At 43.8% G+C, this 25,575-nt stretch overlaps 1 protein-coding gene across 3 annotated transcripts in view; it reads left to right on the top strand.

The window, feature by feature from the left end:
* Positions 1–9,664, top strand: part of IBTK (inhibitor of Bruton tyrosine kinase) — an 876,521-nt gene extending 866,857 nt beyond the window's left edge. For all 3 annotated transcript variants that reach the window (XM_078648126.1, XM_078648125.1, XM_078648127.1), the window contains one exon: positions 8,186–9,664. In XM_078648126.1, coding sequence (XP_078504252.1) covers positions 8,186–8,311 — 126 coding nt within the window. In that variant the 3' untranslated portion in view covers positions 8,312–9,664. The remainder of the gene's footprint in view (positions 1–8,185) is intronic.
* The last annotated feature ends 15,911 nt before the right edge of the window (positions 9,665–25,575 follow it).

Genomic DNA, 25,575 nt, shown 5'->3' with positions numbered 1-25,575 from the left:
ATCTTGCAAACCACAATTGGTTTCCTCTACCAGAGGTAGTCCAGGATGTCTTCGCCCAGTAGGGCACTGCTCAGGTGGACTTTTTGCCTCCTCAGAAAATGCTCATTGCCAGCAGTTCTGGGCCCTGCGGTATCGATTGAAGGGAGCCTTAGGGAACATGTTTCATTTGAAGTGGAACTTTCAACTGTATTGCTAGTTTACCTCCCCCAACCTTGAATCCTCAGGTTCTAAGGAAGATAGGAAGATCCAAGTCCCAGCCCATGTTATTCTGATCACCTTGATTTGGCCAATGATGGTGTGGCATGGAGACCTGCGCTTCTTCACATTTCCTCCGCTGAGTCTACCATTCAGCCCAGACCTTCTCCACCCCAATCTCCGAGGCTTCCACCTTCAAGCTTCGAGATTTAGTGGGACACCTAAGTTCATTCAGCTGCAACCGGCGGTGATGGACGTCATTTTGTCAATACATCGCCCCTCCACAGTCTTCTTACTCTGACAGATGAAGCAACTTTGTTGCATGGTGTGCAGACAATAATCTAGACTCTTGCAGGTCAAGTTGTCACAGTTCCTATACAGCATCCCACTATAGCCATTGGCTCCCCTCCACTGTGATTGACTGTATTTTTCCTGTGCATAATGTGCATGTGTGCTTGGGAAAAGTCAGTTTCAGTTCCGAGCATTGGTGGGCGAAAGTGCCAATCTTATATAAAAAGCAGAATGTTTTTCCCTTTTACAATTGTTAATTTATTTAATTGTTTATATTTTTACAAGCGGTCAGCACCCCACCAGGCTATTCTAACACTCCCTCGTTTGGTAACATGAAAGGTCCCAATTAAAAATGGTTACTGCATTCTGTTCTCTCTCAAGTCTAATGAAGTTGCAGATACTTTCCTGAGTTAGTTTCCTTTTTTAGGTCATGGCTAGGCAGCGCTCGCGCCTTCTCTTGGAGACATGCTGTGTTCAGGATATGGCTCCTTTGACTGTCTTTTGTAAATGCTTTTCTTTCATTGGTTAATTTGTTCAGTACTACCTCCGTAGTCCCTACCTTTCTTCTGTTGTAACCTCCCATAAGGACTGGCCCTACTACATGTAATCTTACTTGGGATGTTTTATTTACGGTTTGTTTGCACTACTTCGTTAATGAGTTTGGTCTGCTGGTGTTGCAGGCAGAACAGCTACACACTTCTCCAACCGCACTTCCTGAGCGCCACGCTTAAATGTTGGCAATGGCAATCGCAATCTTGTTTCTTTCGCATTATCATGCCACTTGAATTTAAGCAATGGCGGCGGTGCGGTCTTCATTTTGTTGGTCGCAGCTCGCCAAACTAGATTAAGTCTGTGCAAGGAATCTTGCTTGTGATGCATTACTTTAACAGGGGCGGCCGCACATTGTTAATTTTGTTTTGCGCGTCTTGCCAAAATAAATTAAGTCCATGCACACCGCAAATAATATTAAATAATAGCATCCGCACGTTTTTCCTTTCATGGTGCTTGGCTCCCACAACTTTATTATTTTGTTGTGCACGGCTCACCAAACTACATTTTTACAACTTTTATACAAAATTTACAAAACATTACAGCCTGTTGTTCCCAGGAGATAGGGAAGGCACAAGCAAAGTAAACGCAATTGCCCATCTCCTGGAAAACAAGCCCCCAGCCCCCAATTACAACCAGCCCTTAATTACAATCAGCCCATGGGCATTACACACCGGACGCAGTCATCAATTTTATCATGCATCATTTTAAAAAGCCCCATAACTGCATCATTCCTGAGTCCTATTTCTACACCATACTTATACAGCAACACGATTTTAGTTGCAGCTTTTTCTCCCTGCATTATTTAATTGAATTTTAAGCCACATAATGCGCAACGTTCCTCTTCCAGCCTGTTTCTATTGTAGCCGCAGTTAATTACGTACCCTCCAAACTCCAGGTGCAGCATCTTGACAGATTGGGTAAAAAACGTTAGCATTTACAACACGAATACCTCGTAACTTTCATCAATTCGACACCTATTGCATTGGAAATACTTTTTTTTATTCAAACATGCCCAACATTGGTATCTCCCCGGGGCGCTTCGGCTGCTCTGGTTCTTTGTTCATGTATAAAATCCGGACAACGGGTCTGTTGCACACAGGCTGATCCCTGTTTTGTCTTTCTGCCTGTGCTGGACTAGGAAGATGAGGGTGTTTTATGTTCCCTTGCGGATGGCCGCAGGGCGAACACTGATGAGAAAGATTAAGTATCCATTTACTTTAGAAACTGCTGTAAATCATGTCGCCCTTAAAACATTTTAGCAGTGCAATAATATGTAACCCATAATGTCCGCATTCCCAAGTGCCCCTATAAAATAACATATCAAAATTACAGTTTCACTAAAATGCACAGAAGCCAAATGTGAATTGGAGACTGTGCTTTTTCTTTTTAGACTCCTGTACCCTTCGTGTGTACTTCAGTACTTCTGCTATGTCTCACCACAATTCTATTCCTTGGTGTCTTATTAGCAAAATGGGCTTCTCATTTTGGGAAATACAGCTTCTTGTTTGGTTCCTTAGCTACTACTGATTGAAAGAATATTTTTGAATGGGTGTGAATTATAGCCATTGGAAGTGGAATTCTGTGGCAATGAGGAGCAGATTATCTGGAGAAAATAACGCAGCAAGAAAAGTCAAATCATACAGCTTAATATGGAACTGTCCATGGCAGTATTCATTTGGTATTCATTCATTTGCGCACATTAATACCGTTTTGTATAATGCTTCACTTCATTCGTGCAATTTTAACACCTGCTTACAGCGATCGTCAACTGAAAGATAACCAGATAACATTTCCAAGTTGTATGACACTATATGGCATCAAGTCTGGTGGCTTTTAACAACTTTTGATCCTGTGGAACCTGAAACAAAATGTTTTTGTATTGAAATGTGCAAAATATGGAGACAAACCTGTATGTCCTCTACTCCTTCGAGCTCCTGGTATTGGACCTGCTACGCTACCCCTGTCTTGCCGGTGCTGATGCCTTCTCTTTTGCTTACTGATCATGCAGTGGCATGTATCGTCCAAATGAGACACTAACAATACTACAAAGACACTCACCAGATTAAAGTACCTTAACACCACCACAAGAGCCATCTAGCCATAATCCAGTAACCAAATGCTTTGTGCTAAGTAGATAATTTTAAAGTTCTTGAACGGCACACACTAGAAGCTTTGTGAAAAACTGCAAAAGTGTGACAGGAAATTGCATTTGTGCTTGCCATTTAAATAGTAGATGCAGAAGCGAGCTAACTAGACACTATGGAATTGGCAAACAATATACACGGTTGGCATTGGGCAAGCTTGCAGAATTAACAGGAATTCCTTAAAAAATAATGCAGGGTGATAACTGGCATTCAGGAAAATAGCAAAGTCTGGCGGTCCTACAGAAGGGTGCAAAGCTCTAGCTGTAGAAATACATAACCTAACAAAAAGGGTTGCTGACTCCCCTTTGAGACTACTCCTCACTCCATACCACCTACTTACGACCTGTGCAAAAGATACAATTGATGGACGGAATGCTGGACAATGCAAACATTCACCCCCAGTTACAAGGATCTGGGTTTAATCCATCATTCTTTTGCTCACCACACCACCCCAGTTTGGACCCAGCCATATGCAAATCAGTCTTGACCCTGTTCCTTGTGGGAACTCTCCAGCCCGAACTGCCAAGCCAGGTCCTCCCTGGACCGGAAACAAGCATCCTGGGACCGGTTTTAGGGCATCACCCATCATCATCCAGGCTAGCTTGAATCCAGTGGTGTAGTGAGCATGGGACCCACGTCTGGGCATACCCTTCCCACTTGGGGTGACATGCAAAAGAAACAATTGATGGGTGGAATGCTGGACAATGCAAACATTCCCCCCCATTCACAAGGATCTGGGTTTAATCCACCGGTTTCAGGGCATCACCCTTCATCATCCAGGCTAGCTTGAATCCAGTAGTGAAGTGGAGTGGAGTCAAGCTATCCTGCCTGATGAGGGCTGAAAGGGCCATAAGGGGGAGTATTTTTAAAGAATCGCCCCTTAAGTCAAAATGAAAAAAATATTTTGTGTTGCAGGTACTGTGGTCCCGGCAAGGTGTACCCCTTGTGGTGCTGCTGTAATAAAAACAGTTTTTAGAAGGTGTTGGCAATGGTCCAGACCCTGTAGCCTATGCTATTCTAGTGAACATATGCTGTGTGAAGTAGGAGTTGGCCGCCTGCAGTGGGTTAGGTGCAGGGCTTGGCCGGAGGCCAGGTCCTGCAGTACACCCCCCGCAGCACCCCCACCCACCGCTGTGCACAGCCAAAGGCTGTGAGCAGCAAGGTGATGGCCACTCGCTAGGAGTTTGGCACCCGTGAGCAGTTGGGTGCGGAGCTTGACTAGAGGCCTTGCTCTGCAGTCAAACTACCACTACACTTGCACAGTAGGTATTGGGTGCCCGTGGCTTCTTAGATGCCTTTGGGGGGTTGGGAGCAGAGCCTGGCCAGAGGCTGGCACCTGTGGGGTGTTAGTCCCCCTGTAGGGAATTGAAGCCGGACCCTGTTGCCTGGAGTTGACAATTTAAATTTCTACGAGGACATTTTGTTTGTTAGGTTGATTAATACCAGTAACAAGCAGGTAACATCCATCTTATGTGGGTGATTTGACAGATATGCTATGTATCCAGTGTGTGATCACTTGATTAATGTTAGTAACTAGGCACAGGTGTTGCTTGTTGAATTACTTAAAGTTCACAAACATTATAGGACGCTGACACAATGAGTTCATTATGTCATATCATCATGGATGTACTGTGAGATGTCCTCACTGTCATTTAATAGGTCATGAGTGATGAAACATGTAAGGTCATAAGCAGTGCATGGCAGGGGCACCAGGTAAAGTGAGTTCACTAAACCAACTGGCAATTTTCAGTGTTTAACTCTTGATAATTTTCTCAATTTATCACTGAAGTATTACTTTACTGTGTGTGTGTGTGTGTGTGTGTGTGTGTGGGTGTGTGTGTCTCTGTGTGTGTGTCTCTGTGCGTATCTCTTTCGCATCGGGACTGTTGTGTAAAGATGAATATTTGTTTTTAAAAAACACACCAACAACACCGGTACCTTACGTTATACCCAAGCTGCACAAAGATCCGATTCAACCCCCAGGACGCCCCATATTTTCTGCCAGAAATAGCTTAACAGAACATGCATCTCAATATAGTGATCATTATTTACAGGACTTAATACAAAAATTACCCTCATACCTAAAAGATACCAGTGACTTTTTGGCTAAATTACATAATTGTGAGTGGCATAAGGTTTATATATTGATAACTATGGACATAGCGGCTCTATATACTAGTATAAGCCATAAGGACGGTATGAGGGCGATCGAGTATTACTTGGATCAAAGACCAAATGTGCATAAACATCATAGCAAATGATCATGGACATGATTGATTTCTGTTTGAATAACAATGTCTTTTTATTTCAACATGTATTATACCAGCAGTTACGGGGTGTTGCTATGGGGGCCAGTTTCTCCCCCAGTTATGCCTGTCTTCACTTGGGCTGGTGGGAGGAACTGGTCCTCCATAGAGAATTTACCAACACCCTTAACCAGCATGTTAAATGCTGGTGTCGTTACATAGACAACCTGTTTTTAATTTGGCATGGTTCTAAATCTGAGGCAACAGAATTTATTCACCAGTTAAACCAAAATGACATGAACCTGCAATTCACTTCTGAAATCAGTGCTGAGCGTGTCCTCTTTCTGGATGTAGAAGTATATATAGAAGAGGGCAAGATTGAAACCAAAATGCATAGAAAACCAAGTGCAGTCAACTCAGTATTACATGCACATAGTCACCATCCAAAGCATTTGGTTCAAAGCATCCCCTATGGGGAAATGATACGCAAAAACGGGTTTGCAGCACTGAAAGTGAACTAGTGAAAGCCCAACTAGAATGTAAAAAGAGATTTCTGGCCCGAGGGTACAATGCAAAATGCATAGATGCCGCTATTCTTAAAAGCCAAAAAGCAGACAGAGACAAGCTCCTAAAACTATCAGGGCCAGACACTAATGCTGATGTGAACATTGCAGCACAACCAATAGAAACCACAAATCAACCCACAAAAGCATTTAGGATGATTGTGGGTTACAGCAAGCAACACAAAGAGATCAATCGCATTATACAGAGGAACTGGCCATTAATTAAAACTGATTCAGTCTTGCGACCCACTTTACCAGCTAGACCCTCTGTCATGAACAGACAGGCCCCCAATATGAGAGACAAACTGGTGTTCAACAATCCAATAGAACAACCTAAATTAAAATGGCTAAGCCAAAGGAAGGGCTTTTACAGGTGCAAAACCTGCCAACATGGAGTTAATACCACCAGCATTCCAAAAGCATTTGGAGGAGAACACAAGATTACAAAATCTCTGTCATGCAAATCGGAATATGTTGTGTATGTCCTCGAGTGACCCTGCGGGCTTAGGTACGTAGCAAGTACCAAGCTGCAGGGGCATAAGAGGATTTTACAACATATCGGAGCAATCAAGAATCGTGACCCGGTGTACCCTGTTGCCTGCCATTTCAATGAAAATCACCAAGCAGACCCCAAGTTTTTAAAATACTACATTATTGACAGTGTACCTTTTAATAAGAGAGGGGGCCACAGAGAGGGAATTCTGCGTAATCTAGAAACCAGATACATTTTAGAACTGGATTCTAAACACCCGAATGGCCTCAACAACACAGAAGATTTATACACTTGCCTATAAGCATTAACTAGATCTTAACATGTTAAGATCAGGTTTTATCTAGGGTAGGTTCATTCTGGATAACTTGGGAGTCTCGCTAAGAATACAGTATTTACATTTTTAAAAAACAGGGTCACGAATAACATGCCAAGTGGAAATGATTTGATTTCAGAACATACAAATACATGCAAATATCAGACCTTATTTTACTCATGGGCTAAGATCTTAGTAACTGATTAGATGATAAAGGCTTTTACCCTGTGTTGTTTATATAGATCTTTTAGGGTTTTTGTTTACTCAAAAAACTAAACTCACTAAACTTTTATTTCACTTATATGTATATTACTGAAGACAGAGGCTTCTGTCGATCAGTAATTTTTATTGCATGAATAGAAGGCAACAGACAACCAATACCCTTAACATTCACTACAGGGACCGTACACAATCATACCCAACACGCAGTAACATGTGGGGAATGTTACCATATAAATCAATACAGTTGAATTGAACTATCATATGAGGCAGATGGACTCAAAGGACCACACCGATATTAGTAGTGTTCCCACCAGCAATAGAAAGGAAGTCCACAACTACGTGTAAAAAAATGTAAAAATGAATTTTATATGGACTACAACATCTAACTAAGGGTATTTACACCCACAATTGCACAGTTCTTAACTTTTAAAGAAATATTTGGGTTCAATGCATGACATTTTTAAATAGATTTCTAAAACATACATTTTTCGATCTATTTATTTATATATTTATCCGTAAAACTGTATGTATGTATGTAGGTCGTACTGTATTGCACTTTGCTGAACATTGCGTAATCTTGCAAGTATTGGTTCTAGACACATGATATCATTGATCAAATTGGTATTTATACCACGGCTGTTGATGAAATTGAGTTGCCAGAATTTGCAATATTGTAAATATCAAATGTATTACTCATTCAATAATATAAAAATACAAAATGCACTGTCACTTTAAATGGTGAGGAAATCACAAAAACAAAAAGAAAGAAAAAAAGTGTGGGTATAAAAGAAGTCAGGGGACTGACTCTCATGTCATGTGATCAAGGCACTTTGGTGCTGAAACGCGTAATGGCTGACAGAGTACAACCCAAATAAAGGAGATTCTGTGCACTTAATGGTGGTTCGTGTTCCTACTTTGTATTACTGCAAAAGCCAACTGGCAGTGCAGTTTCCGAGAGATATAGATTTTTATATATATATATATATATATATATATCATAAGAGTTGAAAATATATACGTTGGTAAAGCTATTTGTTAGAAACTTTGTTGCTGACAGGTAAGTAACCTTCTTGTAATTGGGAATAGCAATTTGACCACACTTTGCAGTTTGTGTATTATGTAAACAAATTTGATGAGTAATATTTTTTTTCTTGACAAACTTGCAGATTGAGGAGTGTGCCATACAGGATCTATTAGTCTACTACAGAGCTTTGGGAAATCCTGACGAGTTTATCCTAGTTGAAAGAACAACAAAGGGGCCAGTTGCCATACCAATGTGGAACAAGCATTGATTGGAATAGGACCCCGTCAACAACTTCGTCATCAATGATTTACATCAACCAGAAAGCCGACTAATATTGTAAACAGTTGTTTGAAAAGTAACAATGTACAATATTGATAAGCTCCAACTTGGAAGAAAGGCATACTTTATCATACGTCTTCTACGAGGTAACGCGTGATATCATCACCATGAAAAGAAAAGTGTTTGAGAATTGGATTAAGTATTGTGAGTGATGAGCTGCTGGTGATAAGAGGTTAAACCCCTGCCTTGCGAGCCTGCAGGGATTGATATGAAAACCAACGACAGAAGTAGCAATTAGATACACCCTCACAAGCAACACTGCATTTTTTATTTTTAGAGTTTGGCAATCCTTTATCATTCTATTAGTCTCCGTCCAGAAATGTGTGCCATACATTTCTTGTTGAAGAAAAAACTTAAATCCAGTCTTGTGCATCTTGAATATGACCCAGCAGATGCCAGATGTTAAGACTGTCCAGACTTGCATTTTCAGACCTCACATTTTAGTTTGTAATTCAGGATCAATGAATGAGAAAATGATAGAGTTTAGGGCAGACATTCTACTTCTCCACAAAAGCTTTAAAATGGCCATGCATTTCAATATTTGGAGTCCTGTTGACGTTCACACTGTAATAAAATAATCGTACAGCTTAACATAGAAACTAAACCAGAATTTTAAATAAAATACATGTATTCCTTCAATCCTGATACTTTTTATAGACTGTTCATATATTAAAAATGTGCTAATTTATATTTTGAGCTTATGATGTCAATGACACCTTCAGCGCTGAAGCACAGATCTGCTTTCAAGAGTGCCTGTGCTAGGTGTTAGTTGAATTTTGGGGGAACATGTTTTAAGGAACACTCTACCCGGAGGCAGAGCACCCTTGCTGTGTATGCACATGTTTAACAAATTCTGTGGTACATGTAAAATTAGTCTACAGATATGTGCCCAAGTTTGCAGAGTGCCTGTGTTCCTGTATTCATTTCAAATGCAGTCTGCTAAATTGTTACATGAATATTTAATTTATACTGGTTGGACCCATGTCATCTTCCTTTTCTTTTTCGGTTCTTTCATTTGGTTTTCTTTTGCTACCCCGTCATGTTAAAACGGGGTTTCTGTTTGGTTGTGTATGTTAAGGAAGCATCTACAAATAATAAGGCTAAGCAATGTTTACACTGTTAGCACCTGGGTCATCAAGAGAGGCGATTACTCGAGACAATGCATATGCCAATTTGGAATTGCTGTCATATACATGCATTTCTTGTACATTGTGTAAGTGGCCTAGTTTGAGCTGTACCAAAAAACAATTCAAAGTGGAAGTAAACAGAAATGCAACAACAACAGAGGTGTGATGTGTTTTTTCTTAAATGCTTTATTTACCTGTGGTATTGTCTTCCTCGGAATGTAAATTGAATGGTCTAAATGCAAGTGTATGGTATACTAACTGCATCAAAACAAACACACCCTCTTATCAAATGCTTTGATAGCCACTTTAATTTAATTTAATTGCGGGTTTATATAGCGCTAGGAATCGACTCCCGGAGGAGTATCTCCACGCTTCGACCGCTGGGGAACCCGTCCTGGCTCACCCTGAGAGATGGTCCCTGATGGGTATCTCTAAGGTGCGACCAAGCATCCCCGGCGGTCTGGGGGGGCCGTTGTGAAGATGAGGCAAGCTGATGCCCAGAGTTGCCGAGTGTGGTTTCTGACTAGAGTAGGCACCAAGGCGAGAATTATCGAGTCCGCTGACCCTGGTCCACGACCCTGCCGCGTCGGGAATCGAACCCTGGTCCCGGGCCGTTCTCTGCTCACGGGTCTGCCGCCTCTAACCAGTGAGCCACTGTTGGAACCTGGGATGTCAGGTCACCTAGGGTAGCCTGGCCTAGGGTAAGTCACAAATACTAGAGGCACATGTGTGAAGGTTGCAAACCACCCAGCAGTAAATTAACGCATTAACACCCAAAAATGACACTACACCAATGTTGGAAAAATATGAGATAGTTTATAAAAATAGTTTTTGCTCTTTTGTCTTTTTAAATTTCAGTTTAACACATTACAGTTTGTCATGAAAATAGAGACACTTTAACAGTTGCCAAATCTCTACATTAATCAGTTTTCCAATTCACTACGCTTTTACATTCAGTCATAGGATTTGTAACTTCCTCAAAATTGTCAGATTAGTCACTCTATTTGGCTTTAAAAGATCACATCACAGTACAGTAGCTCCCAAAAGAAGCAGCTTCTATACTTCACTTAAATGGCCCTGTATAGGCTCCTCACCAGTTCTGGCCACAGTAAGGGAAAGAGATTGGTTTAAGATAGTTTGTTCACTGAGGGAAAACCTCCTGTGGGGAAAGTGGATTCTTCAAAGTTCCCTAAAAGAGGCTTGGTATCATTCCCCAGTCTTAGCTCATCCCTTGTTTTGCCACACGGCAGTCTGATTCCCTTGTAGTGGACTCACTGGCCTCCAACTCCCCCCCCCCTTCGCATAACCTCCTTACTTGGTCTCAATGCGTGGGGCCCCTGAGGCCAGAATCTCTGTCCCACAGTGAGGGAGGTAACCAACCTCCTCTGGCGCTCGTTGCTGTCCCTCGTCCCTCCTCCCCTGCTCGGCACCGCTCCTCCTTGTTAGAGCGTTAGCAGAGGAAAAGGGGGGTTTCACGAGAGGGGAAGCGCCGGTGCTCGCTTCCCGCCTACTTTCTCACCGATCTCTCCTCAGCTTGATCACGTCGTCTCTCTGGCAGCAGTGGTGTTTCCGCGCATGCGCGGGTGACTAGCGGCACCAGACCGGAGTCTGCCTCGGCCACGCTACCGCTGACAGTGGCTTCCCCACGGGCCTGCTTACTCCAAGACCCCTCCTGGAAAAGGGAAGTGGATCCGCCAGGGGCATGCGCGATAGCGCCCGACTTCCTTCAGCCAGCCCTCTCTCTCTAGATCGGTGGCACCACCACAACAACGCGGCCGGTCCGGGGTCCTGCACACGGCGAAATCAGCGCTGCCTCTTAGAAACCGGCACTGCTCAATCCAGCCCCCTCTCCTTCCTCTGACTCGAGAGGGGAATCGGCAGATCGCGCACAGGGTCACAAGGCACTAGCCTGCTTTACCACTCAAGGAGATGGGGGATAAAACTAGTTCTCCTCACATGTAGGCTCCTATTATCTACCCCTTTTCAGGGACTTTTTAACCCCCGGTGCTGGGTAGAGGCTGGTGATAAAGGGGCACTCTTTCAAAGTCTCTCCAACTGGGCAGAGGACTGCGCTCCGCAGCGCTGCAGTCTCCTTCTCCTTTTCACCCCCCCTGTATTTCTAGACTAGGGGTTGGTCAGGCGCCCAGGGTCTCCAGCCATCCAAAGCAGCAGGGTCAGGACAAATAACCCAAGGGAGGAAGGGTGGTGAATCAATAAGACAACCCTCTGACTATCCTACCCCCACCTTCTGCTACAGCCTGTCCTCCAGCTGACTCTCTTTCTGGTAAGACAAAATGGCTGACCAGCATTCCGCCTTTTATAGGCTGACCCTCAGAGGTCCAGAAGGGACCAGAAGGTTCTGGAATGCCCTACTCTATCCTATGGGACAGATTCTAGGTTTGTCAGTTGGGACAGTTGGTAGCCACCATTTTGTGACTCCAACTATTTTCCTGTCAGGAAAGGCCTCTAGGCCTGAGGTGAAAAACTATGAGGGTGAAAGAACACCTATCCCCTTTACCAACACCTTGAAAAAGCTAGTGGACACAACAATTAATAAAAGTATGAGGGGCAAAAAGGGGACAAAATAAATAATAAATTGGAGGGACTACGCAAAAAGCCAGACAGGTCTAACAGCCACACTTCTCCACTTTCTAACATTTAGTGCAAAAGTAAGAATCAAAGATGTGTCCAGGATTTTAAAATAAACATATGATCAAACATTAATGTGTATAGTTACGTTGCACCCATTCATTTAGACAGTACCTTATCATTCCGCCTTTCTACGAACCAATCATTTTACAATAACAATGTTATCCATTGCCATAAGAGGGTTTCTCATGGATGCTTGTTAACTTCAATACCATTTTTACTCTACCAGGTCAGTTATCCTCTTAAAAACATTTGTTTCGACCCTTGCTCCAAAAATGTACTCTTCAGCCTTCTTTCCAATATACACTTCTCTGAAACAGATGTAGCATTGGTTTGACACTTGAACAAATACATTTTAAATTATTCACAGCCGTAGTATTGTTAGTAGGGGTTTGCAGGCTTGAGTGTTAGGAGGCCAACACAAGTCGCTGCCATGCTATCCTCCTGGGTATAACTTTAATCCTTCTGATGGATACATCTGCCTGTGGACTCCTCACCTTATGAATATCCCCTGCGCATTCCGCAGAAATGTTTCCTAGCTCTCTACGCTGACCAGGACGTCACAATGCCACGGCTCAGCTCGCGACTCCGCATGATGTCACTGGAGCCATAAGAGAACCTCGTCGGCGTGATGACGTCGGTTCCCTTTTTTCTGCGCCGTCGACTCAGACCATTTTCTGGCTCTCTCCATATTGTTGAGATACCTTTTTGGAGATTCTATCTTTAAACTGTTGCTGTTAGGATGTCGTCTTCGAGGAAGCCTGGATTCATGCCCTGCAGAGAGTGTGGGTGTCACATGTCCATCACTGACCCCCAAGAAGACTGCTTATGGCGTTTGTCGTCTGATCCCGACGTGGAGGACTGTTCCAGTTGCAGGAAGATGAACTCTAAGGCTCTTAAAGAACGGGAAGCAAAGCTCTTTATGGCTAAAGCGAAGAAGGATGGTAGAGGCCGAAAAAGAGCTAGGTCGAAGTCATCGGCTTCGCATTCGTCGAAGTTGAGGAAACACAAAAAGAAGAGAAGACATGGATCACGGCGCCGTTCGTCGAAGGGTAGGGCTTTGAGGTCGCCTTTGCCTGCCCCTCAATGTCGTCAAAAAGAACTTGTCTCCTTCGCCTTCTCCTCGAGTGAGTCAGGAGAGATCTCCTTCTTTAAAAGGCACTCCGGCGCAGTGTCCGATGAGGGGTTTGCCGGATTCAGAAGGGTTACCACTCCAGGTCGATTCTGTAGCTCCGGTGGATTCAGCTGTTCAGACGCCGGTTGCTCCTCGTTTGGATTCTGGGTCGATTTCATTACCACAATTTCCTATTCCAGGTTCGGAGCCGCGTTGAGGGGAAGGCAGCCTACTGGGTCTTGCAGAAACCGTTGCCGCATTGAGCAGGAGAAAAAACCCCAATACCACGCATAGACTCATGAGGCCATCTAGACCTAGTTTATAAGTCTTGTTCTATAAACGCCAATTGGGCGCAACAGACTACATTTCTATACACTATTAGGCACATTACGCCAATTTTTAAATAATTTTTGTAGAGTTTACTTTTACACCTACACTACATGTGAGTAAGGTGAGGATAGTTGTGCATATCCTCGTCCTGAAGAAGGAGTTTTCACACTCCGAAACATGTCGACGCACTTTGAGGTTGATGTACCCTAATAAACAGTAACAACCTCACTCTGCACCCCTTTTAACGATACCAGCCGAGGGCTTAATACATTTTATTTTTCTACCTACGAGCCAGGTATCTTTTAACCATCACATTTCACCACCTCACCACTCACATCTATCTTCCCCTCACACACACCAACACATAGTACACCTTAAAGTGCTCCTACGTAGTCGTGAGTCGTAGCACGCCGCATCCCGTAGAGGGGTGCGAAGACCCCAATGATGAAGCATGACACCAAAGGGCCTGTTGGTGTGTGAGGGGTATTCAAAACAACACTGTGTGCTTCCCACTACTGTGTTACCACTACCACTACCAGAGTGGATTCCATTTTGTTTATATAATTAAAGGACAGACTCATTGCTCATAAAAACCGGACACGGCGGTCTGGAACCCTCAGCTAAATAACGCTTTACCACATTGTCAGATGCACCCAACTGTGGATAGGTAAGATGCCCTGATGAGAGCACACTAAGGCAACTGTATGTCTCGAAACGCGTCGGCACAGCGAGAATACCGCTGAGTGTTATTAGGAATACGTTTAATGACCGCAATAATATCTTAGAGAATGAACAAGATGTAAACAAGATATGAGAATATTGTGAATATTTACGCAGACTTGCAGTGCAATTGATTTGTCTTGCGAAGAGAATTTTTTTGTGTTCCACATTGGATTGTTGATAGTAATTGTGAACATTGTGTGTAAAAATCTGTGAATTTATTTGTTCGTAAAATACTGTTGTATGTATTAAGTAGTGTATGTATTCGTAGATGTTTGTTGGTAAATTCTGTGTGTAAATCTGTGGAGATAAGTTGCCCCCTTTTTACTATATACTAATGAATTGAAAATTTGGGTAAATAAATAACCCAACCACTAACTGAAAATAGTGTGGTTTTTTTCTCCCTTAAATAATTGGAGGCTACGTGACACAGGAACCTAGGTTATTGTTGTTGTGTCTAAATCGGTGGCAAGAAAGTATAGGTCTGCTCCAGGGGATCCTCTCTTTCTGTCTTCTCATCCTTCTCCAGAAAGTTTGATGGTACAGGCGTCTTGCTCTAAACAGTCTTAGGGTGCTTTTCCCCAGGCTCCTGCGGACAGGGACTCTAAAAAAAAACTGGAGCAATCTTTTCAACTTCAAGCATAGCTCTTAAATCGACCAATGCTACTTGTTTGTTGGTCTGTTATATACATGCCTTGATGGACTTGGCTAAGCAATTGGCACCCTAGTTACCCGATGAAGAGCGGGGGAATTTTATGGAGGTTCTGTCAGATGCTCAGTCTGCTGCTAGACAGGTTAATCTGGACTGGATCCTGCTGATTCAGTGGCCAGAGTTATGGGTTCCTCCATTGCTACCAGGATGCAAGCTTGGCTTAGATCCTCTAGTTTTTCCCCGGATGTTCAAGTTACTCTGGTTGATTTGCCTTTTGATGGATCAAAGCTTTTCGGGGAGAAGGCGGATTCTGCCCTTCAAAGGTTTAAAGACAGCAGAGCTACGGAGAAGTCTTTGGGACTGCAAACCCAGTCAAGGGGGTTTGGATATAAAAAAAATGTGGATTTGGACGGTCTTCCTTTCGTAGCTCACGACAACCTCAGCAGCAGCAAAATCCTCTCTATAAGTCCTATAGAGGAAGAGCCAAGGGTCACCAACGTGAGTCTACCCCCAATCTCTCATCCTCCTCCTCTACCTCCCCTGCTCCCCCGGTAATGCAGGAAAGCAGTCCTAGATCCCCCATCCTGGATCATGTAGCTCCTGTAGGGTGTTGGTTGTCTCGTTTTCTACAGGGTTGGAAATCGGTTGTGTCAGACCTTTGGGTTTTAAACCTTGTAGAGAATGGGTACACCCTTCCCTTAGGGTAATTTCCTCCACCTTACCCTCCTTGCCAAGGTGTTTGTTCAGAGGACCTTTTACTTCTCCTTCAGAAGGAAGTCATTGTGCTCTTACAGAAAGGTGCAATAGAGGTGGTCCCGGAGCAGGAAAGGGGTCAGGGATGCTACCCCCGGTCTTACTACTGCACCTCGAGTCTTCACAAAGGGGATGGCAGTGGTGGCGGCTCATCTCAGAAGGTCAGGGATTCCAGTGTTCCCTTATCTGGACGACTGGCTGCTCAAAGCGAAGTCGCCAGAGATGGTGCTTCATCATCTGCATGTAACAACTCATCTGTTGTTCAAGTTGGGCTTTTCAATAAATGCCCAAATCTCACCTTGGGCCCTCTCAGCGCAAGCTGTTCATAGGGACGGTACTGGATACTACTGTGTGTGGAGCTTTTCCTCCTTCTCAAAGGAGATGATTCCTTTGTTTCACAATGGAGCGGTTGTTCCGGTCCTGAAGGTCCTTCGCCTGCTCAGTCTGTTCGCTCTCTGCATACTGTTGGTCAGTCATGCGCGCTGGCACATGTGGGCACTCCAGTGGTGCCTCCGCAGGCAGTGGTATCAACACAATGGTGATCTCAGGGAGTCAGTTAGGATCTCCAGAGAAGCTGCAGCGGAGCTGACTTGGTGGAGTGTGCAGGGAAACCTGACTCAAGGGAAGCCCTTTCAGTCTCCTCCTCCAGTAGCCACAGTGATCTCGGATGCCTCCACTCTGGGGTGGGGTGCTCCTCTGAAGGATATGAAGGTCAAAGGTCTTTGGTCTCCAGAGAAAAGGTTGCTTCACACCAACCTTCTGGAATTGCGGGCTATATGTTTAGCACTAAAGGCTTTCCTTCCTTCCCTTCACGGTCAGTCGGTTCAGGTCCTGACGGACAACACTACCGCGATGTGGTACATAAGCAAACAGGGAGGTGTAGGGTGGTATCATCTGTCGAGAAGCTCTGTGACTCTGGTCCTAGGCACAAAACCATCAGATTTGTGTGTTTGCAAATCATCTAGCCGGTGTGCTAAATGTTTGTGCGGACAGTCTCAGTCCACATTATTCGGCCGATCACGAGTGGAGGCTTCATCCGGAGGTGGTTCATCACATCTTTCATATGTGGGGGACTCCTCGGTTGGAACTGTTTTCCACTCACGAGAACGCGCACTGCTCGTTGTTCTGCAGTATCTGGTGCAGGGAGCATTCGGGGACGCATTTCAGTTGAATTGGAGCTCGCAACTCCTTTACACATTTCCTCCCATACCCTTGATTCCTTGGGTTCTGAGGAGGATTTGCCAAGACCGGGCCCAAGTTATGTTGATCGCACCCGCTACTTCGTCTCCCTCTCAGGGCAGACTTCCTCTTGCAGGGGCAGGTTCTACACCCCCACCTCCAGAGCTGTACCTTCATGCCTAGAGATTAAACAGGGCAACCTGAGTTCCTTCTCTCTCCCACCGAATGTAGTGGATGTTATCATATCGTCCAGGCGACACTCCATTAATTCTATTTACTCTTATAGATGGTCAAGATTTGTTAAATGGTGTGGAGGGAGATACATTGATCCTTTAAAGGCCCACTTGTCAAATGTTCTTCAGTTTTCACTTTTCTTGGCTCAGCAGGGATGTGCTATGGCCACTGTTAAGGGATATTTGTCAGCTCTTTCTGCCTGTGGATTCCTCACTGACCCATCCTCCTCCCCGATGTCCACCCTCATATACCTTAAAGGTGTTTTGTTTAACATGATTGTTTAATATTTGATGTATCATTGTGTGGTTTATAGGAAAAGCTTTTGCTCTTTGGCTTTCCTTTTGAATTTACACTATGTGTGGTTGTTAAATGTTGTGTATTGTGTATACTTTGAATAAGTTGTCGGTTCACCCTTTCGCCCCAGAGGCATGGAAAAAATGGGTGCCGACGAGGCTCTCTTATGGCTCCAGTGACGTCCGGCGGAGTCGCGAACGGAGCAGTGGCATTGTGACATCCTCCTCAGCGTAGAGAGCTAGGAAAAATTGCTGTGGAATGCTGTCGCAGGGGATATTCATAAGGTGAGGAATCCACAGCCAGATACTGTATCCACCAGAAAAAACGTTACCGAAGGTAAGTAACTTGTTCATTGACAAACTAGGTATCCCAGGGCATGATGAAAGGAGCAAGAAGGATAGTGTTTCTATTGCAGTTTGTGCAGAGTTGCCCATAGTTTTGTACAGTTCTTTACTATTCAATACAGTGTTCCTAATGAGAGATGAGTTATTTGAGACCAAAGCACCCTAGAAGCAAATGCAGTCTCATAACAACAGTTAAAGCCACCTTTTACAAATCTATCATTGATGATGTGAACAGCAGAAGCGCATCACTTTTTAAGGCCATAGAAACCTGCGCCAGTCTACCCCTCCCCCCCAGACCATGCAATCTCGCCAGGAGGAAAGTGCAGTGCCATTAATCCCTTCTTCACTGAGGAGATTAACAATATCAGATTTCACCCTGATAACACGCCAACTTCTGTGCTATCACCTATTCCCCATCCCACTCTACAAGCTGTAACACTGTTGAACCAAGCTTGCACACTGAGCTGTCCAATATCCTCAACTCACTCACAGCCACATCCTTTGAAGACATTTTTGCGTACTCATCAACATATATGAGCGATGTCCTCACAGCCTCTCATCTTAGGTGGTCAAAGCCACACCATAACCCAAACATCTCCAAACTAGAAAAAATTTGTAAGAAGGACAAAACCAGAAGAAAGGCATTCTCAATACACACATCCAAAGTTTTTTAACAGCTTCCCAATCAGCATACGGACTGTGCTCACCCTTATTATTATTATTATAATTACATTTATTAAGCGCGCAGCTACCTGAAGGTTTCCCGGCGCTAAAGCAAACAGCAAGTAAGTAGGTTTTTAGAGGGAATGAACACGCATATTAAATGTTAAAACGCCAAGTCTTAATTCCTTTACGGAATCTCAAGTAACAGGTTTCCGATCGCAGGGTTTGAGGCATCTCATTCCAGAGGGAGGGACCAAGCAGAGCAAATGAGCGGCCGCCCATTTTAGCTCTCTTGACCCGAGGAACATGGAATTTGTTTTGTGTAGAGGAAATTAGTGTGCGAGAAGGAACATAATGCTGCACTAAAGAGGACAAATATATTGGAGATTTACCCATTTTAATATGGTGCATTATGCACAGAGCTTTGAATTTTACTCGGCTCTCAATGCGCAACCAATGCAGTGTGCGCAGATGGATAGAGGCCGATGATCTGGCAGGCAAATTGAGAAGATGACGAACTGCCATATTCTGCACCACCTGTAACTTATTTATAACCTCTTTACAGGCACCCAGCAGCAGAATGTTCCCGTAATCCATGCGAGATGTAACCAGGGCATGGACTACTGTCCTCAGGGTATCAGCTGGAAGCATCCACGTGATTTTTCTCAGCCACCTAATGATGGTAGTACAGGTGGCTGAGACTTTTACAACGTGTTGCTTAAATGACAGCTGGTTGTCAAAAAGGACCCCGAGGTTGCGGACTGAGGCTGAAGGGGTGGGAGTTGGGCCCATCTGATGAGGCCAATGTTGGGGACCCCAGAGCGATGTGAGAGGGCCGAATAGAAGTAGCTCTCTTTTGTCACCATTTAATTTTAATTTGTGGCTGTGCATCCAGTTGGAGATTTGTGCCAACCCGGACTGCAGGGAAGATGTAGGGAGATGTTTATTGGTGGATAGTGAATAGACGATTTGTGTGTCGTCTGCATATGAATAAATCGTGAGGCCTGCTTGTTCTGCTAAGAAGGCAAGGGGTCTCACATAGAGATTAAAAAAGAGGGGACTTAGGATAGACCCTTGGGGCACACCATGAGGGGAAGAAAAGATAGAGGAAACAGACGAAGACGAAAAGACTTGAAAAGTGCGATTGGACAAGAAACTAGCAATCCAGGCCAGGGCCGGGCCATCAATACCCACCGATTGTAAGGTGGACAGCAAGATTGAATGGGAGACGGTGTCAAAAGCGGCACTCAAATCCAACAGAATGAGTGCCACTGTCTCCCCGCTTTCCACCAGTCTTCTAATGGTCTCAGATACACCAAGAAGTGTGGTCTCAGTAGAGAAGCCGGCCCTGAACCCAGATTGAGAACAGTGCAGGAAATTGGAAGATTCAACATAGGAAGTGAGAAGGGAATTAACGTGTTTTTCCAGAATCTTAGAATAGCAAGATAGCAAAGAAATAGGACGAAAGTTGGAAGGGTTATTTGGGTCTGCGTTGGCCTTTTTTATCAGTGGAACCACCATCGCATGTTTCCATTCGTTGGGGACCGTAGCTTCCACCAATGAAGCATTTAGAAGATTCAAAATGATCTGAAGCGTGGATGGATCCAGGATACGCAGCACTTGTGGGGGCATAGGATCACAGGGAGAACCAGATTTTATTTCCTTTAGATAATTTTGAAAAAGGGGGAGCGACATCGGTTCCCAAAAGTGAAGAAAAGGGGCAGTGGGAGTAGGGTTAGATGTATCAATGGAACCAGGAGTGAATAAATGAGACACAGAAGTGGAAGAATCAGAAGGAATAGCATTAAAGGTAGCATAGATGTTATCTACTTTCTCCAAAAAGAATTTTGCCAGTGTTACATTGAGTTAAGTCTAGGCAGAGGTCTTTAGGTGCAGCAGACATGCCTGAAAGATCTTTTACCACTTTGAACAGGGCCTTGGGTCGATTTTGAGCATTAAGTATGGAGATATTGGCAAAGTTAGCTCTGGCAGTATCACAAGCAGAATGATAGGCCTGCAAAGCTGCCTTATATTTTATTTTGTTATTTGTACAATAATTGGAGCGCCAGATGCGTTCCAATTTTTTACAACTAGATTTTTCAAGGCGGAGTGCATCAGTAAACCAAGGTGCCGGAGGGTGATGTATCTGAGATTTATTTTTCTGGGTTGGAAGGCAGGAATCAAGGGCAGATGTCAGCCAAGAGCTGACCATCGACACCTCTTTCATAGTGATGGTGGGAAAGGTAGGTTTGGAAATTTCAAGGCAGGTGTTCAATTTATCCTGATCTAACCGTTTCCAGTTCCTGCTTGCCTTATGAGGAAGTGAGCTAGTTAAAGAGTTATGATTAGATATCTTAATTGAGAAATCTACAATAAAATGGTCGGACCAAGTAACAGGAGAAGAGGAATGGTAAGTGATAACATTGAGATTCGAAATAAGGGGATCGAGTAAATTACCGGCTCTGTGAGTAGGGTCAGAATTAAGTAAGTGGAGGTCCAGAGCGGCTAAATCTTGCAGTAGGCGAGTGCTAATGGGACAGGAAATTTGATTAAAGTGAATATTTAAATCACCTACTATAAGAAAATTGGTGGATTGCAGCAACAAAGGGGCAATAAGCTCCGGAAGAGCAGAGGCCCAAGCCGAAGCCGAGCCAGGGGGGCGGTAAATAAGGATTCCAGTCAGAGTAAACGAAGGTGAGAGGGATAGTTTAAAGAGACCTGCTTCGCAACCAGGAAAGTCTAAGTCTTCCCACTTGCAGGCGAAATCTCTTTTAAAAATAACAGCGATCCCTCCGCCCTCCTTGAGAGTACGGTTTCTCCCCACAAAGGTGTAATTGTTGGGGAGGGCCATGGCGATGTCAGGGCCGGAGGTGTCATTGAGCCAAGTTTCTGTAACAAACATGGCGGCCGGACTGGATGACTCAAGGAGGTCAAAGATATCTCTCCTATGCCTAGGGAGCGAACGACAATTGATACTAATGAAATGCAAGTCAGGACATTTTTTCAATTTGGAAGAAGGGGTTTGATAAGTGGTAGGCGAAGTGTCCCAGAAAGTGGATGAGAGAGAATCAGTGACCGAGATATCAGAATCTAATGTCAGTGCACATTTAGGACATTTTAACGGTGCATTTTGACACTTCAGGATAGGGGCATGAATACAGGGAAGTGGCTGTAGACTCAGTAGGACCGAGCGTGAGTAACTTATGTGATCAGGGGCAAGACGAACGCGCCAGGCCGGGGCCAGGCGGGCGCAGACGGGCAGGACTTTGGCACGACTTCGGCGCAAAGTCGGCGCACCCGCTGCGCTTCCGCCATTGCGTCATTAAGTACCAGGGAAGAGAAAATCACTAGCCCGCTAACCTGCCAATCGGCCAGCAGGGCGGAAGTAAGGATGTGGGGGCGGAGAAGGAATTCGTGCTCACGTGGCCACCGCCGCTACAAACGGCACAAGCCGTGGCGGATCGGTGCCTGGAGCAAAATGCAGTTATGTAGAAGAGAAAACGTTGCGCCGAGGAGCGGCGATCATAGGCAGGTAAATAATAAATTGTTCGTCAAGTCAACAATTTAAACTAACCATACACAATACAGAAAGACGGAGAATAAAATATTACACACAGCGCGATATTTTTAAAATCTTAAAAGTGGGAACCAGAGAAGCGCATAGCCTCAGCGACCTCTCTTTTCCAGCTATTAGCCCCGACTGCAGGCTACGCTGGACTTTAGTAGTAACAGCAATTCCAGTCACTAGCCCGCTAACCTGCCAATCGGCCAGCAGGGCGGAAGTGAGGATGTGGGGCGGAGAAGGAATTCGTGCTCACGTGGCCACCGCCGCTACAAACGGAAATCCCTACACACTAGGCCTTATGTTACCTTCCTTTTTCATACCCATGTACCTCTTTTGGGTCTCGACCTTGTTCAGCGCTTCATTGCTTTCAGCTGGTTTCACACTTTATAAGCAGTTATGCATACTTGCATTCAGTGGCTATCTGGAAGAGAAAACAACCCTTATGGAACAAACCCACTGAAAAACAACATGTAGGACCAATTCAGAAATAGGAAAAATGGGTGGAACAAGCAAATTAGTGATTGCATTTAGAGCCTGTGTTAAAAATATTGGTATCCTAGAGCTAGGAGGTTGATTAAAGGTATGTTACACAATTTGTAGCCACACTCAGTGGCTAAGTCCATAAAAAATTGAGTGGTGCACAACCATCTTCAATCCCAGCCCTTGAAATAAGGTACATGAAGGAGGGTGGGGCTGAGGGCTTGATGATGGCAAGCAAGGCAAATCCCAATACAAAAATCTGGATTGATTCTGTGTGCAGCCCCATGCAGCTCACCAGGAGGCCAGAAAGCAAGCATTGAGGTAGGAATGATGGGCGTCCTTTTCTTGTGGTAGGGGGGAAACAGAACAGTGTTAATTTATCCAGTACACTTCAGTGGCAGGCCACTGATACGCGATGGTTCTCTGCCAACAAGAGCAGATGGCGCAGTGCAGTGTTGGATTTGTGGCTTTTGGGTTTTCATGCTGTCATACCCTTTCCTTCGAGAAGGCAGTGCTTACCGCGGTTAGTTAATTTTCCTGAGATCTGCCCTGTGTGGTGTTTGCTGCTGCTCAAATCTTAGACAATGCATCAGCAGCTCTCTTCACGTCTTTACTTTAGGTGCCCAAGCAAGAGAACAAAAAGAGTTATGTTAGCTGCAGGTACTCATACTTTCATCTATGCGGAGATGATTATTAACATGAAGAGCCCATCCTAAAGAAAAGTAGATTTTTTTTGTTTACCCGCCTTATCACCACCATACGGCTGGCTGTATAAGGTTACAATGCAGACCTTCACCATGCATGTAATACCAAATATTGACTCAACTAAAGACCTTTATACCACATGGCATTACATTACTTCACATCTTTGTGGTTTTTTGTGTGTGTCTGGGTGTGTATATATATATATATATATATATATATATATATATTCACTGAAAAAACCATAGGTTTCAGGCCTGATATAGTTAGGAATTAGCATTTAAAAAACCTTTGAAATTCACTGAAAAAAACATAGGTTTCAGGCCTGATATAGTTAGGAATTAGCATTTAAAAAACCTTGGAAATTCACTGAAAAAACTGTAGATTTTAGGGGTGTTATAGTTAGCTTGACATTTCACTCATACAAAACCATTGAAATTCCTCCGATATAGTTAGTTGTACTAACTATATCTTGCGCGCCCGCAATCCACTGCTGATGATGTCACATATTACATCATTCATGACATGGTCAGTGACATCACTGATGACATCATCCAGTGAATGTGGTTTGCTTTGTTATTTAAATATGTATTATATATATAGCAATTTGCATTGAAGAATGAGTGGATATTTAAATATAAATATCTGGATGGAGGATTTAGTAGCAGTGTGATTGACTGTTTACTTGACTAATTTAAAGTGTCTCTCTAAATATATTGGATAGTGACTAAACTATGTGAACATCTGTATCACTTTGTCAGTTGTAAAAACTACTTCTCCAGTTGGTTACTAGCTATTTGAAAGTCTATATTAGTTATTGATTAGTTAACTAAGTATTTGTATGGGAGAGTGAATATGTGTGTGGTTCGGTGGGAGGTGTGCGACTGCCCAAAGATGTGTGAATTGTTGATTTAGTAGGTATATGACGTTAAGACTACATGTTATAACAGTTGTTTGGGTGAGTGAATATCTTTATGGGTGTGTGGTGATGAGCAAATATCTCTCTTAATGGTACATGTCCAACAAACTAGAAAAATAAAAGGCAATGTATGTGTCAGTTGTTGTTTATAAATAAGTATACGTAAGACTCACTGATTGTATGCGTGACTGTATAGACAGACCCCCCAGGATATAGCGGCATGGATTAGCAAATTTAGCGGCACAAATATGGAAATTTAGCGGCATAAATATTGAAATTTAGCGGCATTTTTGCGGCACCATATTTTACTCATAATCATTCATTTTCAGCTTTAAAACAATGGAAACTGTTTTAGCAGTGTTCCACCTTGAAATAGGCCCTGATGTGATGTCATTTCCTGTGATGTCCCTTCCACTACTCCTAGCATTTTAGTGAAATAATGCCCATGCTCTAGTTGGCCATGTGACCCCCTCACCTTCCATGTCCAAAATGCCTGTATTTTAAATATATCTTGATGCGTTGAGACAACCCATACTTTCATATATTAAAGCAACTTCTGAATATGAAAGTAAACAACTAAAACATTGCACACTGTAAAGAAAGAGAAACATGCATCGAATTGAGAGTATGCATCAGAGATTATCTTTGTGCTGCAGAAGGAGGAACTAGCTCCTGTTGATTATAATGGAATAAGTACCTTATGTGATTTGCAAACCTAAGCCTTACCAGTTGGATGGAAAGACATGCAGCTTAGGAGGAGGTGCTACATGCACGCGAGCTGCGGGAGCTGCCGAAGCTACTGAAAACGCCAACCTCACGCCGCCCTGCCCCCGTGCCTTGCTGCCCATCCATTGCCGTTCACCGCTCACCCCTCCCAGGCTCCATTGAGTCGTGAGACGACAGGCAGCAGGTATCTAAGCGACAATGGAGCCCGCCATATCAGGCATATTCTGCCATCGCCCTCACTCCTGCGGACAGTGGTTCCAGTAAGACCGGGTGTCCGCAGACGGTTTGCCGAGGCTGCAGCTTTGGGCGCAGCAGACTTAGGCCCCACAGCATTTGAGAAAGTCCCTGGTTGCAGATGCGGCCCAACTATATTCAATAGCTATGCCAAGTCCAAATTTGCAATCACAGTTTCTTTCAGCAACACTGAAAGTGCATGGGAAGGAAGAGAGTTAGCACGGAAAAATTGAAAAAGGAAAAAAAGTGCTTGAATCATGAATGGCCTAGTGAAGTGCTTCCCACACCCTTTAGAACAACGAACCAGTTTTTAAAAAGACAAACTTTCACAACTCACCTAGCTTTAATGGACATGAGGTGGGGCGATTTTTTTAATGTCATTATTTTTTTAATACTTGTTTTGCATTTATTATTGAATATCAATATTAAAAATCTGATTACTTATACGTACCTTGCCTTTAATGACCCACTTATGGGTCATGACCCACAGTTTGAGAACACTAGCCTA

The sequence above is a fragment of the Lissotriton helveticus genome, chromosome 6 (assembly GCF_964261635.1).
Source record: "Lissotriton helveticus chromosome 6, aLisHel1.1, whole genome shotgun sequence".
In the NCBI taxonomy this organism is placed as follows: Eukaryota; Metazoa; Chordata; class Amphibia; order Caudata; family Salamandridae; genus Lissotriton; species Lissotriton helveticus.
Note: the sequence above shows the minus strand (reverse complement) of the source record. Positions and strands in the feature narration are given on the sequence as shown.